Raw genomic sequence first — 15,925 nt, forward strand, 5'->3', positions numbered from 1 at the left:
CTAAATAATAGTATTGATAAACGAATGTCCGCAGAGCAAATTGTCCCGGTGAGCTCGGCCGGCGTACAGTTTAATCGTTACGTAGGAGGATGCCGCTATGAAGGACCACTGATACATCAGGATATCTTTACTGTGTCTATATGCATATGCATATCCAGGTAACGTATTACAGCGTCCAGAGCACTTTCACCAATTCTCTTTGTCGAAATACCCCTTTTGCAATAGCGGAGATTCTTTATGTAATACATTCCTTTTTCGTACAGTTGAACTTAATGGAATCGGTAGCCAATCGGATAGGGATGTTACTAGTAGACGCATTTAATGACGGTATCTTTTCTTGCCAGTATCCACTTGTCTAACTGCTACGGCTACATTTAACATCACAGGCGGAAAACAATCTCGATCGAAAACTGCCGTGTTATCGTCAAACAGTGTGTGCTATAAATTGCTCTTTATATCTTTAAAGTGACGACGATTTCTCAATCAGCCACCGTTTACTGACCGAAGCGTGCGAGCCTTTTTTAGGCAGTGTGACTCATGTTGTGCGTATCTGTGACGCATCTGTTAAACATGGCGGCGCCTGTGGATAATACACCAGTGTGAAGATATTGCCTCGCGCGGTTGCACTGAAGTTTACCACTGATTTAATTTAGGATCCGTACTTATTCAGCTTCGCAAGTAAGACTACTATACTTGTAAATTTTATGGCGATGTTGCGGCTTAGCCATGTCGGATGTTTCTCCATGCCTATGTGTGTCAGAAGCAACTGCATTGTTTCTCCTCATAAAAAAATGGGCAGGTATATAGCATTAATGGTCGATAAACAGCCTCGAATCTTTAGAATTAGATAGTGTAGTCACGAGGCTTGAATGTGGTCAACGGACATAAAAAGCCTTGATAGATAGTAAATTATCGACTTTATAGATATTCTTTTTATTTAAGTAGATATTCTGAGTTGCTAAGTCTCCCGTTTGTCCTCTTGTCACTATGTTTGTAGGGCTGACTCCCAACACCAGTTGCCGGTGCATCGTGACGCTCTCGTAGCTTTCATTATAATTTTGTTTTCATTTAGCTGAAATAGTTCGTTTGTGTCCTTAATGTTTAGAGTTTTACATCCGACACAGCCGTTGAGCATCGTATTAGATGGCTTGCTGTAAGCATGAAACAGTGTGTCCACGCTCGGATTCAAATCCAGGCTGCCGCGTGTCTTTCAAGTTTAGCTAGTCACTACGCCATCAGCAGGACCGATTTTCTATTTATTGTCTCTCTACTCTACTATAATATATTCGTTGTTACTATTGAAAATTGATAACGAAGTACTGTTTACCCCCACTTTCGCTGGCCAACGAAAGAATTCGTTATATCAACGATACAATCGGCTGTCACGTTTCTAACAATCAACGTGAGCTATTTCCTGCCAGAAAATAATTTACCGCAACGTTGCATGACAGTTTCGGTCATTTGGAAATAGTCCACATTACCTAAGTCGCTTTCTTCCGTGTTGCACGAAGGTACGCGCGTGGGCATGCTCTAGACATTTCGGGTAAAGCTTGTCTTTAGGCTATTTTCCGCTGAAGTACAACCGCAGAAGCATGTGATTCTGACCTCTGCGTTTCTCACGGAAGCATTGTCTGCATATGCTCAAGTTAAAGACACTTAATAGAGCGAATTGGACATGATACTTAACTAAAAAAGTACGATTGTGTATTGCTGGTGCCTATTGGGGACTTGTCGTCGTTTTTTTAGCATGCAATAGGATAGCTGAAATGACGAATATCTGCTCTGTAAGCTCCATTAGCCCGTAAATAAATTAGCGCCGATATGCGCGAGGTGGTTATTTAGTCTAGCTCCGTCTTAACGCGCTACCCCAACTAATTTCTTCGAAGACAGAACAGGGGCGTTTTTTGGGATTGATTTTAACGATTTGAAAGAATTAAACGAAACAAACGGTGTTTATTAAATGGACAATGTTTTACGTACAATGCTGATTGTGATGGGTAAATCTCCATTTACTGTTGGTCCTATCCTCTCCAATGTATCGGTTCGACCTGCGCGAGTCGGTGATCGGCAGCAATGGGTTGACGTTGCATTGCTTATCACGTCGCATTGTTTTATTTTTGTGGTAGTAGGCGAATCCTTTTAGCTTTAAGGGCCTCGCTACTGATTTCCCTCACTTATCCATGACTATATAGTAACTCCTTAATTACAATCGTTGGCTGTCACCATTTAGAGGAACAAAGCGGTTACAGCAATATCAGCAGCTTACACAAAGAAAAAAGAATCGTTTGCATACGCCGTTAAATTTCAGCACCTTAGCTCCTGGCGCTATGTCGACGCACGATTACGATTTTATGTTGAAATTGTTCCTTGGGGAGCAGAGTGTGAGCAAAACGTACATCTCGTTTCTCTGATAACGATTTTTAACTAAACTATTGGTAAGAAGAAGTACATAGAAAATAACTAGTATTTGAGTCATACGAGTAGTCAACAATAAATGTGCTAAATGCTAGTAACAGCCAAAACAAGCAAAGAATATGAACATATAATGACGCTACCTTCGCTTCCGCTGTCACTGCGTATTCCTGATCGTCGATAGCTCTTTGGCACGAATCGACGTCAAAGTTAAAACTATTGTGTCAAATGGCAAAAGGATCAATTTGCAGGTATGGGACATTGCCGGTCAGGAACGATATCGAACCCTGACAACGTCATATTATCGAGGCGCGAAGGGTATTACACATATCTATGATATAACCAAACGGCAAAACGTTTAACAGCATCGCAAGGTGGGTAAGGTTCATAAAAGAGGCAAGTGTATGTAAATAATTACTTCATATTATTTGAGGTAATATTACAATCAGTTCCGTACTAACATTAAAAAATAAAGGGGTATACGTTTAATGGGTTAAGGTCCCACAAAACCCCACAAACCATATACCTTAGCAGTGAAATCTAATCTGCATAATACGCTCGGTTTTAATCTCGTCAAAAGACAAGCTATCTACAGTTTAGAGGAGCTCTGAGAGAGTATCTGATCCCTTGACTAAGCAATTCGACATGTTTGTCCAGCTTAAAGTAATTAATTTAAAACATAATTGAATTAAACTATTTGCTTTTGTAAGGCTACAGAAGTACAACAAACAAGGCTTAGTCGCGAAAAGATGATGGCACAGTATTTTCTTCAGCTATTAAATATACAAAATGCTTATAGATGTTTATTGCACCACCAACACCGTACTCTAACGGAACAAGACGCTTTAACATGTTGTTTCTATTATTTTATAATATTCTAGAGTATTAGTTACGTCCGTTCGATGCCCGCAGAAATCAGAACTTCAGGATCAATTGAGTTTGACGAACAACTTTATATTGTTAATTAACTGCATATAGACGATTTGAATTGTGTGCCGATGATGATGTAGAGAAGATACTTGTTGACAACAAGTCCGACATGGAACCGCATGGAACTTTACCGAAACGTCAGCAAAGAAGAATATTAACATTGACGACACATGTACCCACCTCGTGAAAGCCATTCTACGGAAACGTTTACCGGTAATGATGGGCAGAATTCTTCTAGCCTTTTGAACTTCGAACCTCGTTAAAAGTTACATTTCTTTATTGTGCCGAAAGTTTTTCCGAACTTGAAAAAACGGTTCGTATAAAGTCACGTGGAGCGTCACTCACGTGATGCCCATGTGACTTTACACATGGTGACGCCACGGTGGTGACGCAGCCTACGTTTGAAACAGAGAATGAACACGCTTCATTTCATGGAAAGAACTAGCCATCAGAAGCAAAATTCAGCGATGGCACCGGGAATAGAACTGCATTCGTTTAGTTAGTATAACGCTATTAACGCGACTAGCAAACTGGTATTCACCCGTTTTCGTTAAATCGAACCATGCATAGTAGGGTTGGCGCGAATGCTGAGGGAACTTTGCTGGGTCTAATCAACTAAACTAACTGTTGCTATACCGCTTAATTATAGAGGTGTTTCGCCCTGTTTTCCATCTGCGATATTTACATTAAAGTTAGCTAGATCGTTGCCCCTTTGCTGCCCTTTTCCTAGCACTCTGCTGGCCCAACGAATATTGTCACGTTTAGTGCTGACAAGGCCAACTTTCGTCCCGAAGCCAAGTGCTGCAACCTAACGTAATCTGGATAGAATCTGCAGGGAAAGGCTGACTAAATGTGGCATAATTGATGCCAAGATGTCGGCAGGGGTGACGATGTTTTATGGTGTGTAAGCTTTTTGCTGCCCTTTAACTAATTTCAATGATTTGACTCGAGTACAATTGGGCTTGTGAAGTACTTAGTAGTTAAACTATCATTAAACAAATTGTTAGTATGTACCACTTATTGTAGTTCTATTAGGCTTTGGATGAAGTAAAAGCAAGGAGATACTCAGAACACACGAAGAAGTGTACACTAGCTGAACTTCATACGTTCGTAATACAGTGGTCATGTAAGTTATGCGGAGACCTACGAACTATGCATTTAGGCCTTGAAATATACTCGAATTTGATAAATATGAAACGATAAATTGTGAAAAAAATACACAATTACAAATTGTTCTTCAAATTTCGGCCGTGAATATTGCCATTCCCTTTAATGCATTTTATAACGCTTCGTTTTAGTGAGAGATTGAATATTTTCGGAGTGCATTCTTGAGTGCAAATTTTCATGTAAGAATCGCTAACCTTAAATGACAGTAGATGTTTCAATTTAAGAACCATACCTCTATTCACTGTTTACTAGCAACAAATACTGCTTATTGACTGTGCTAAATCGTACTGAGCCGAGAAAAGCTTAATGTCTGCTTGTTGCATTTTAAAATTATCTGCAGTCACACCTACGGTGTTCAGTCGTGCGATTATTACTTATTATATATACAAGTATAATAGAATTATACTTGTTATTATAGCTTATAATCGTATATTAGTTAAATTCATATACAATGCTCCGTTCAAAATACAGGCTGCCAATAAAGGAGTTATTATGCGGTTAAGGTGATATAGCTAAATGAATATACTAAACCTTTGCGTCTATTAGAACGTCAATTTTGGCGGTAGCTAAGGCTTGTATAGCAATTACGATGATTGCATGAACTATTATCTTTGCAGACGTCATATCTAGGCAGTCTCTCATATTAATTTTAATTTTCTTAAACGCTAACTTTAATTTCAGATAGATTGAATGTTTGTACACTCTCTTGATCAATGCGCGATAGTAAATCACAGTTAATTATAGTCGTCTGTTTCGAAAAATATTCCCAGTAATATCGACATTTACTCACAATGACGAACCGCGTGTAAAGCAGCTAACACAATACTACTTAGCTGTCAGTGAAAGCATGAAAGGCACGTATACGATAGATTCTTGTTTTTACAAATACTCTAAGCTTATAGACGGTATACGATATAACCGAACCAACTTATGTCATTTTTTACAGCGTGAAATAAAGGAGAGTCAACCAAGGTGTGATGTGTAGCGATTCTGTTCTCCACAGACATGTGAGAATGCCTTAAAAATAAAAAAAACAAACTGGGAATAATGCTGACAACTGGACTGATTGAACGGCAAAGCCTTACATTCTTTTATTGAATTGAATATTTTTTTTTCTGTTTGTACATATAAAGAAAAATAGGCGGCTTGACCTGATTTGAATTCGTTTGTTCGGCAAATGACGACTTGCGCAAACTTACTTGCTTGAGCTAATACTCAAACATCTTAAATCGAACACTGTTGGGAAACGCATTGTTAAAACGGCTTGTTCATCGCGAGAATTCTTCTTCTGGCCATACTCGATGTGAAGGCAGGTTAATTCAACTCGACCTGTATTTAGCTAACTTGTTGGTGTATCACAGTCCTCAACGTGGAGTACACCGAGACGTCTGCATTATTCAGTGCAAGGCCGACCCCTAGAGATGCAGGAACGATAGTTGGATGAGAAACGCAACGGGACGTGAGTATGATCGTTTTTCATTTTGCTCCAGTCAGCATCAGAGAGAATCTAAAAAATCCTTCTAAGTACATATTTCAGAATAAGTATATATCGTGACACGGAAAAGACAGAACGCAACAATCGTGATTATATATTAGCTGGTACTCGAATGTATTACTTAAAAGCGATCTAGAGTTTCAGGTATTTCTACTACTAAACGCATTGAAGCTATGTGGGAAGCACGATTCGAGTTTGAGATTCTGAGCGAATTATAGTGAGCGTCTGGCAATTGAGGGTTTGCTTGCGAACTTGGCTACTTTTCCCATGAGAGTCATTGGATCGTATCAGGCTTTACTGGACTCAAAAAGAACACCGCCTTAGATACTGATAGCACATTGGTATTTTACAAATGGGGCTGACTGCATTTGAGATTTGATGCAATTTTCTATGGAAAGATCCCTTAGCGAAATACAGCTATAGTAGACCATGATACTTCGCATACACAAGGAGGGATTCTTCTGAACTGATTAGAAACTCTCAATAACTAGACCCCTGTTTTGATTATGTGTCATAGCGCCATGGAGATCCAGCTCGAGTTTCGTCGTCTGCCTTCTATTGATTAGAAAAAATACTGTTAGCAAATATCGGTTGCCATGAGCAAGCTCCCAACAAAGCTACCATAAACTTAATTGCATATAGTCTCCGTTGCCGATCCCTCACCTGAAACAAGTGCTCTATTTTACGGCAGCAATTACGGCAAAAGTATGGAGTTTATCAACGAATGACAAATGTCATTCGTTGACAAACTCCATACTTTGACAAGGCTGCAGCTGCGTATCGAGTACACACCAGTCTCATATAGTGTAGCTTACAGTTGAATAGAGAAGACGGCGGCAGATAGATGAAATCAACTTCAATATTTACTGAATTAGTTATCACACAGCCGCTAGAAAATAACTCAACTAACCAGAGCGTCTTTACAAAATAAATTGTCAATTTTTTTCCAGTTACGGGAGACTCAACAATATGATCCTCTATAAAAAGCCGAGAATTTATTTGAAGATTCGACTAATAAACCTCATTCATGTAATCTCTTTTAATACACAGGTAGTTTCCATTTTTCCATTTTTTTTTGGAGGGAAATATTCAGGTACCAAATTATGCACTATAAACAATGAATTATATAGAACTGATTCTACAGTCGGAAGCGCGGCCTAGACATCACACGAACAAGCTCAAAATTAAACCAATGGTAACAACTGCATCTCTATCACCAGTTACGACATGTCGTTTTATCGTAAGCCTTGAACAGCTTTGCTTGAGCAACAAAATTTACAAAAGAATCAGTTTTTAAAATTGTCCTCAATCTATCAGAAAATTATTCAGACAAATTTACAATATAAAGTAGTAGAGGAAGAAACTCACTACGGTTTTAAGGAGCACGTATATTAAATTCTGTACCTTGATGTATGAGGCTAACGCAATGAGCATCTCCAACGAACTTCATTCTTATTTGAAAAAACCTACAGAACAGACATGAATACCTGAATGAAAATGACGAAAGAAAGTGCTCAACAAAAAGCTGACTACAGCATGGTATATCATATGCTTATTTGATCGACCTTCGGCCTGTAATGGCCTCCAGTATTTAATGCTCAACCTGTTGCTATTGGCCGGATTGTTCTTGACACTAATAATCGACTAGCACGCTACCGGTACCTGATTTGATAACAAACAAGGCACAAGATAAAACAATGATATGGGTCTTGATGAGTAACTACAAACCTTATATTTAGTTACCATATATTATTGAAGACGCAACGTCTTCATAGCACAAAACTTTATTAGTGACTAAAACACCTAGTGGCCAGATCTTATTGCCTAACTTTGAATTCGCACAGGAACTCACAGAAATTGAAATTTTTGATGCCACTAACCTGGTCAAGGGCATGATAATATTACTCAATAGTAACGGAGCTTATTTTATCGACTTAATAAATTAAGACAATGTAGAGAGAGAACTAACTGTTTTGCTTATTAATAATGCGGCTTTATTCGTCCTCGATCGACTGATCCGTGTAGCTGGTTCACTACAGCGGAACTTTTATGTGGAGAAAAGTTATTTTTGTTATGGTTTAAACCTTTCAGCACCGGGACGCTTGTAACGGGCAATGTTGACTCAAAGCGCCATAGAAAGAAACGCTAAATATATTACAAAAATACTTCTATAGAAAGTCCAATCACCATAAAATGGAAAAGCAAGTTGACTGCTTTTTCGAGCAGTGGACAGTATCCTGCTAGTTAATTATTCGCACCTCTTTACTCTTGAAGACTCAATGAAAAATCAGTGTCCTAAACTCCATTGAGTCATTCTCCCCCAAGGCCTCCGGACGAGTGTGCCTAAAAAAGTAAAACACTTTTTTTTTTGAAAGAACTGAAATAGAAAAAATTGGCCCTCCCTTTTTGCACTTAACAAAGTAACTTCATTTAATCATCAATCTCAAAAATAAAGCTGATATAAATGGTAAATCCGTATTTCATACTAATGCGAATCCATAAGGTTGCTTTCGCATTACGTAGATTAGAAGCACCGCTTACTTGAAGCCTGTCAGAGCTTTCAGATACCATGCTCTTGAGAAAGCATTTTTTTAGATTTCCACCATTAATGTGATACAAATATACTTCGACAAAGACTGCATAAGCTACGCATATGTACAGGTAAGTATACAACGTTGCTTAGTTGTACACAAAATTACATTGAGATTATTCTATGTAAGTTGACTTCTCATATGTTCTGCACTTGTTCCTTTACAGGAGGGTCTAAGCGACTTGACGATTGAAGTAGCTGTTTCGCATTACGTTCGTTGCCTATTGTTCAGCAAATCTCTATTCGTGTGTTTTGATTTGTGTGAAAATTGCAATATAAGCGTTATGGGAAATGGTAGAGTCTATCTCCTTTTCTGTCTACTTAAAACGTATTTAATGATTATACATTTATATTTATAACACACTATAATATGTTAGGCCTCCAGTTTTCTTATTCAATGCTACTTATATCCCGTTTTTCCCGTAGCTGTTCATTATTATTATGAATTTTGTACAGGTTCACCAGAAGCACCCGGGCCTCGCTAACCTCACAGGACCAATTTGGCCCCCAAAGGTTTCCGCCAATTCAGCCTCGATGCAATCAAACGGCGACTGCAGCGCCACATTCGAAATCTACCACCACCTGACCCCGCACTGGGTAGTAGCATGGCACCTGACAGTGAAAAAGGAATTGTTTGCAGCGAAAATTGATTAAGTCTGTTTCGAGGTTCAACCTGGTTATGCGTAAAGATGATTTACGGCGCACAGATGGTGAAGACATGCTTTGTTACTCTGTATGCCAACGTATTTCTTGTTTTTGTGCATTGAACGGTGTCTTCGGTGTGATGAAATAAAGTACATAATATCAATAATAATTTTTACATAATATCGGCGATGTCAACTGTATCTCCGGAGTCGGGTACGTGGTTAGTACGAAAAATACGTTTAGCTATAATATGTGTCATATTTTGCCACGACATGTTTTCGTTATTTTTATAGTGTTTGAAGGAAATCGGATTTCTGCACTTGTTTATAGCACAGTCAAGTTGGTGGTAAAGTTTCAATTGTTTACGTGAATTCGGAAATAAGGCTGTAAAAAAAAAGCTGTAAGGCACACCAGGCCGAGGGTCGGACTAGAAGAAATGTTTCTTTAAACATTACAACAATGAGTGACTTAAGGAAAGCTACGACTTGTATTAGGCTTGTTTCAAATGCATTTTGCCGACGCTCGAAGCCTGATAAAAAGAGTTTTTCAACAGTTCTCTTTTGTAAATGGATGTAGCACGGTTTCGTTATTGACTAGATACCTTACTGTTGATAGCCAATGGATATATTCGCACTTCTAATGTTTGTGATGTTTGATACCTGTTTGTTTTGATTCCCAACGCGTTTACAGCTCTGGAGGGCCTGACACCCGAACAATCGGAACGGGTATGCGAATGGCTGAAGTTGTTCTCTATTTCAAAACGAGATTTAGCTGTGTGGAAATCGGTCCGTCAAAAGTTCGTCAGGTCCACGACATACAAGGCACGGCCTTAATAGCAGCGATAATTAGAACCACATCCCTCGATGCGAGTTGCTCGTATAAAGACAACAGACTATTCGTGTTCAGTAAAAGCACGAGGTGCACCTAGATAGAAAAAAAGCTGCCGAAAATTATTGTGCAATTATTTGTTCATCCTGCTTCTGCATTCGGATGCGTCGTTTTTCATTCGCTTCAATCGAATGCGTTACTTTCAGGTTCCAGTGGAGACCAGGGTTGACGAAGTTTGCCGAGATCTGTTTGAGTTGAAACAATTCGCTCAACGAATTGTGTCTTTGCTCCCTAGAGTTACGCTAGAAGTTGTCGCCAAAAAGACCCAGGGCGCATTTTCTGTGAAGGAAATCGCCCACTGGCGAAATGCTCTTGCCGCGATCCAACTTCCTTTTCGGTTTGTGTAAAGCTGTTTCATACACAAATAAGCCACAGCTCCTCTTAACGGAATCAAGCTGTTATGATCGTACACAAATATAAGGCGAAATTTATCAGTATACTGTGAAATATCAGCGTTATATCCTAGACGGCCATATCATATATGCCCAGACGATACTTTCAAAGCTTTTTTGCTTGCAGGTTTGACACTGGTTCACCGCAAGCAGAACTCTACGCGTTGGCTAAGAATGTAGAAGAATCTGAACTCAACGAAGCCGGACCTGAGTCAAGCGTCAACATAGGAACTGCAAAAATTACACAACTTCCACACAGTTCTACGAGTATTCGTCTTGTTGCAACGTCATTACCGTCACAAAGCTGGAGTCCGGCAGCTGCGTTGGACAGTAAAACCATTCCACAGCTTGGTCATTGTTTGTCTGTCACAGGTGCTACAACCTCTACCAAAAAAATTGCACCTACGGGGACCCAGGAAGTGTTTTACGCGAACCCGTTATCATCATCCGTAATGGCCCGAAATTTGCGAAGTTCGACAAAAAAGTTAACTATGGGCAACTCCCCAAGCAAAAATGTCGTTGCGATTTCATCGACTGGCGTTCAAGCGAAGGTCGTAGCCGTAATCGATAATAGAGAAAGGTCTTCTGCTTTAAATGACCCCATGAAGCGATTTGCGGTTAAAGAGACAACTTCGTTACCAAATATTATTTCGGAGGATTCTGTGAAGACCAGCACTTCTAAAACGTCTGATGAGTCTAAAAGAATGATTGACGATGAAGGGGACGCTGTGTGCAGTTCTCAAGCCTCCTTTGCGGTAGCCGTTAACACGTCAGCTACTTCAAAATCCACTAAAAGTTTTGACACAAACAAAATGGATCTCGACAAAGATTGCCAAGAACTGATTTTACCTGAAGTGGTTGATTCTACGACGGCAGGAACTCGCCGAACAGAGGTGATTCTCGAAGTCAGTGAAGATTCCAGTAACGATTCAAGTTCAAACGCTAAGAATACATTAAAGGTTAATCAGAGCACAAATGTAAACAATGTCCCTGTCGAAAATTCCGAGGCCACTTCCGCCATCGACAGCGAAAAAAATCCGCAGGAAAAACCGCTGTCACGACTGGAACCGTTCGTAGGCAACCCTTTTACTTCCACATTCCCGATGCTCGAATACGATCTACCAATCGTCGAGGTAAGAGGATCTTTCTCATGGGCCTAAAAAAGCATATTTAAGTCTTTAAATGCAATACCTATACCGTATGCGTCATCACTTGTTATTGGGCTTCTTATACAGACAGGATAAAACTCGCATTTGTCTTTTCCCTTGTTATTATGTTTTTTTACAGATATCTCCAATATTGCGCAAGTATCTATTGCAGTTCCGTGTCGAACCCGTTGAATACATATGGTGGCGGAAGCAAAGAGGGGACTCAATCGAATGGTTGACGCAACCTAGAGAAGTCCTCGATAAGGCAGATGAATTTTTAAGTACGTGTCAATTCGTTTTTTCATGTGCATTCGTAGCTTAGCTCTAGCTGGATACTATATTTACTTGCTACTACTATAGCACTTGATTACGATAATACATGAAGACCTTACGATTTTTAAACTTAATTTGTGTGCATGTCGAAGTTGTGCATGGCATAATGCAAAGAATTAAAACCTAAGGTGGGTATTTAGTCAAGCATTGAATTGTTGTTGTTGTTTTTGGGGGTTCGTAGCTTTTATCACAAATCTGCTGGAGCAGATATCCTGTCCAGATAAATCAGCGATCTTATCAGTGGCAAAGGCCTATGGTGTACAGGCTCACTCGCTCGAGAGATGGATACATTATAGGTAACATGAGTAGACACTATATAATCTGTGATTTTTATATAATAATAATATTAAATAATATAAACATTAAATATTAAAAAATAAATATAAAAGATAAATGAGTAAATAAAAGTCATATAGGTACGAAAATGTGACTTCATGTATAAACCGATTTATTTGATAATGCAGTGGCACTCCAGACCATTTCATGTATTATGTTATACTCGCTTTATAATTAATTTCGTCATGGCTCTATTACGGTTCACAGAAAATTGTTTAATCAGGACAGAACCGCATTAAAATTCAGCCTCTTTGGAGAGTCTTCCTTACGAAAGTGTACCATCGAGGACAGAAGTATTCTTCAGCTAGAAAAAATTAGCAGGTTTAAGCCGTAAGTTTTAAGCAACACCTGTAACTCTTTTTAGTTAAAATTATCATATTTTTGCTAATTGAAAAGGATGTAAAGTTACGCTTTGGTGTGAAAGCTATGCTTGACATGTGACTTACGCGTTTTTTAGTAATTACCTGGGTACGGAAAACTCATCGTTAGTTTTTGTTCATTTCCTTCACAAAAGCGACGGCATAGGCAGTTATTTTAAGAAGCTTTCTTTTAGATACCAAAAGCCTGCTCATAGACTTTTACAAAATCTTGAATGGAAGATGTGCCCCATTTTTAACAACTGTCAACGTGACTCAACCTTTCTATTAATTCGTATGACTGATAATAATTTCATTTCCAACTACTATGTCTTAAAACGCGATGAAATTTATGACTGGTCTACGGTTTTCAGGCCTCCAAAGCGACGTCGCGTATCATTTCGGGTGGGTCGAATGCAGTGTTCGGATCAAGAGGTCGTCGAAAGGGTGATGTCATTTTATATGCTTTCACCTGCCATCCTTGACCAATTACCTCTCCCAGAAAATATCTCGGTTCAGGAGAGTCCTGAGTTTTTACACTTGTTACCAATAGAGAAACTTCTCTATGACCTAGAATCAATCATTATCAACAAGTGTGAGGTAAGCATATTGCCAAAGTTGTTTGCTAGTAGCACTTCCGATATATGTTCCGCAATACAAGAAATTTAATCTGCGTTGATTTTTTAATTCATGTGGTATACTTGAAGATCTAATGATGTGGTGTTAAAGAAAGCATGTGCTGGTCCAGGTTCAAGAAAGGCGGCCTGTCGATGGTACCGGGCCTCAAAGGACGAAACATTTATAGTATATACTTAAATGCATTTGTCTGCATATCTTTTGTCTTGATGTGAAATGCGTCTAAAGAGCTGTAAAAGCCTCGTTTGTGACTTACTTGTATGTAGGTCTAACCGATTTTAATTTACTTGACGTTTCTATTTTGCAAATTACAGGTGAGTCAGTTCCAAGAAATGTTTCCGGCTGACGCGGGTCGTGTCTGTTTCGGTCCAGCTCTTATAAACCGATCTGGTCGGCTCCGATCGCTCTATCAATTACCTCTAGGGGATGCTGTAGCAGCAGCTGTCGAAGATAACTCGCGCCTGCGAAGTAAAGAGGTAACTTTACCCGCCTATTTCGACACAGCTTATGATGGTGCCCAGCCCGTAGTCCCTGTCGACGCGACCTGCGCTCTCGTCAATGCCATTCATACAGGTTTGTTAATTACTCGACCTAATTTAGTAATTTATTGCAAGGTTATTAATGTTCCACCAAAGAAAGCAATTTCCCTGAATTTGTAAGTATAGCATTGGATGGATTATTTTTAGGCTGTAACTTTTGAGCTATTAAAAAATTCCGCACTAGTTCGGCAGAGAGTTCTCTTGCGCGTACCGAATGTTAGTACTACGTTAAAAGAAACAGTTGTTTCTTTCTAATGATAAGTTAAATCTTGATTACGAAGTGGCTCACAGAAGAAGCGAACTCTCGTTTCTGTATGCAAACCTACGACTCCATGGCCTCATCTTTTCAGGCTCAACAAATCGAGACCGCCAAAGAGTCAAAACTCGGGCTAAGATTATGGATGTGCTGAAGAAATACGGCGCAGTCGATTTTTCTGATGAGGTTGCATGCGATGAAGAACAAGAAGTGACCGGCTTACGCCAAGAATTTGTGGTTCCATTTATCAGCAGGCAAGAAACAGACGCGGGGGACGTTGAAAGTGACGAATATTATGTTTATCAAGAGGCAGAAGAGCAATATTATAATGAAGCTACACCAAGCGTTAATGTTCACGCTTCAAGTAATGATGACCATAGCGCAGCAGATAATGAAATGTATGAAATTCGTGTTAAACAGGAGCCAACCGAAAATGATGAGTAGAATTTTTTGAAGCAAAAAATAAGTGCCTTGGCTGTTTAGTAAATAGAAACAGCTACAATGAAATGTGCCTATTGTTAATAATGTTTAGTCTTGTGACAAAAAGCACGAGTTTTCGCACAAGTAACTGAAACGATCGAAATGTACCTAACAGATAAGTGATCACTGATATTGCTTTGGGTATATAACTCAGTTTGTCTAGCGCTTTACTTTCTCCTAATTTTACTAAATTAGCATTCTGTGAAAGTATAGTTTTTCATTTCATTAGTTCATTCAGAACATACGCAGCCCGTGGCGCGATATAGATACACCAAGAGCTTCTCTTACGTTACACTTTCATGCTCCTTAAGCTCATGGACGAAGTAACTAAGATGAGCAGAATTCAATAATTCTTAGAAATAAAATTTTGTTTCCGAACATCGGAGATGTCCGCTTAAAAAACTTTGCCTGCTTATAAAAGTTGTGTCGATACATAATCGGAAAGATTTAATTTAGAAAAGACTGGGGTGTAAATTGATTCAGCCGCTGCCTTAAGTTATCGTATTGCCGTGGATACTACAAAATACAATTCACACTGGCAATTTGGTCTTGGGTTATTCTGACAGTGAACTGGTCAGATGCGGAGGTGAGTATCTCTAAAGACGAGCGGCCTGCTGTCACCTTCCTATATCTACTAGTAGGTGTACCATTCTAAAACCTCAGTAGCGAAAGTGCACTAATGACTAGCTACGAGCAGAGAATTAAGCTGCGCCTTGGTTATCGCATATTTAATGTACCTTGATCATGTACAAAAAATTGATTAGTAAATATATACTAAAAGATTGAAGCTACTTACTAATAGGATAATGAATCTGCAGCTGTACTAGTGTGTACGATAGGGAAAATCGCAGTGAGTAATTGGCGGGACTTGCAAAGTTCTAAGTTAATTCTAGTGGTGATATAAAATTTGTTTGAATTTAGATTTGAAATTTTATAGTAGAACTATTTTTTATATGAAAGAATACGCACAGTGTGGTAATGGACAAATCGTGGTGGGAAGATGAAATGACTCGGACAAAAGAGCAGTGGCTAAAACAAAAAATAGTACTAGTATATTCTAATAAGGAAACGGGATGGCCCAGATAGCAGGACAACCCAGTTATACAGTAGTTGGTTGAATGTGACTGATTCCTATGATCGGATAACAAAAAAATAAAGATCTCCTATCGACCTATTGGTTACGCTAGATTCGATATACTACGAATGAAGTTAATTAACATGGGAAGAGACTCGTAAAGAAATTGAAAAAAGATAACGGGATTGTTGGAACAATTCAATAGAAAAATGGGATCGGAGTCAACCGGATAACTGGTACGCCATAT

The 15,925-nt window shown here is 39.1% G+C and overlaps 1 protein-coding gene across 3 annotated transcripts; it reads left to right on the top strand.

Annotated features, from left to right (window-relative positions):
* The first annotated feature begins 506 nt into the window (after positions 1-506).
* Positions 507-15,777, top strand: LOC111250129 (uncharacterized). Of its 3 annotated transcripts, XM_086987862.1 has the most exons (15): positions 507-678; positions 2,651-2,786; positions 3,294-3,555; positions 5,871-5,968; positions 8,762-8,888; positions 9,051-9,452; positions 9,930-10,060; positions 10,274-10,464; positions 10,647-11,652; positions 11,807-11,948; positions 12,182-12,296; positions 12,544-12,666; positions 13,067-13,292; positions 13,643-13,901; positions 14,218-15,777. In XM_086987862.1, exons 6-15 carry the CDS (start codon positions 9,428-9,430, stop codon positions 14,565-14,567), a joined length of 2,568 nt encoding a protein of 855 aa, XP_086843988.1. In that variant the 5' UTR covers positions 507-678; positions 2,651-2,786; positions 3,294-3,555; positions 5,871-5,968; positions 8,762-8,888; positions 9,051-9,427; the 3' UTR covers positions 14,568-15,777. The 3 variants fall into 3 exon arrangements, with proteins under 3 accessions (XP_086843988.1, XP_086843989.1, XP_022660617.1); XM_086987863.1 differs by lacking the exons at positions 507-678; positions 2,651-2,786; positions 3,294-3,555 and having other exon boundaries at positions 5,620-5,968; positions 9,930-9,964; XM_022804882.2 differs by lacking the exons at positions 507-678; positions 2,651-2,786; positions 3,294-3,555; positions 5,871-5,968 and having other exon boundaries at positions 8,754-8,888.
* The last annotated feature ends 148 nt before the right edge of the window (positions 15,778-15,925 follow it).

This window comes from Varroa destructor, unplaced genomic scaffold (genome assembly GCF_002443255.2).
Source record: "Varroa destructor unplaced genomic scaffold, Vdes_3.0 BEIS01000004.1, whole genome shotgun sequence".
Lineage (NCBI taxonomy): Eukaryota > Metazoa > Arthropoda > Arachnida > Mesostigmata > Varroidae > Varroa > Varroa destructor.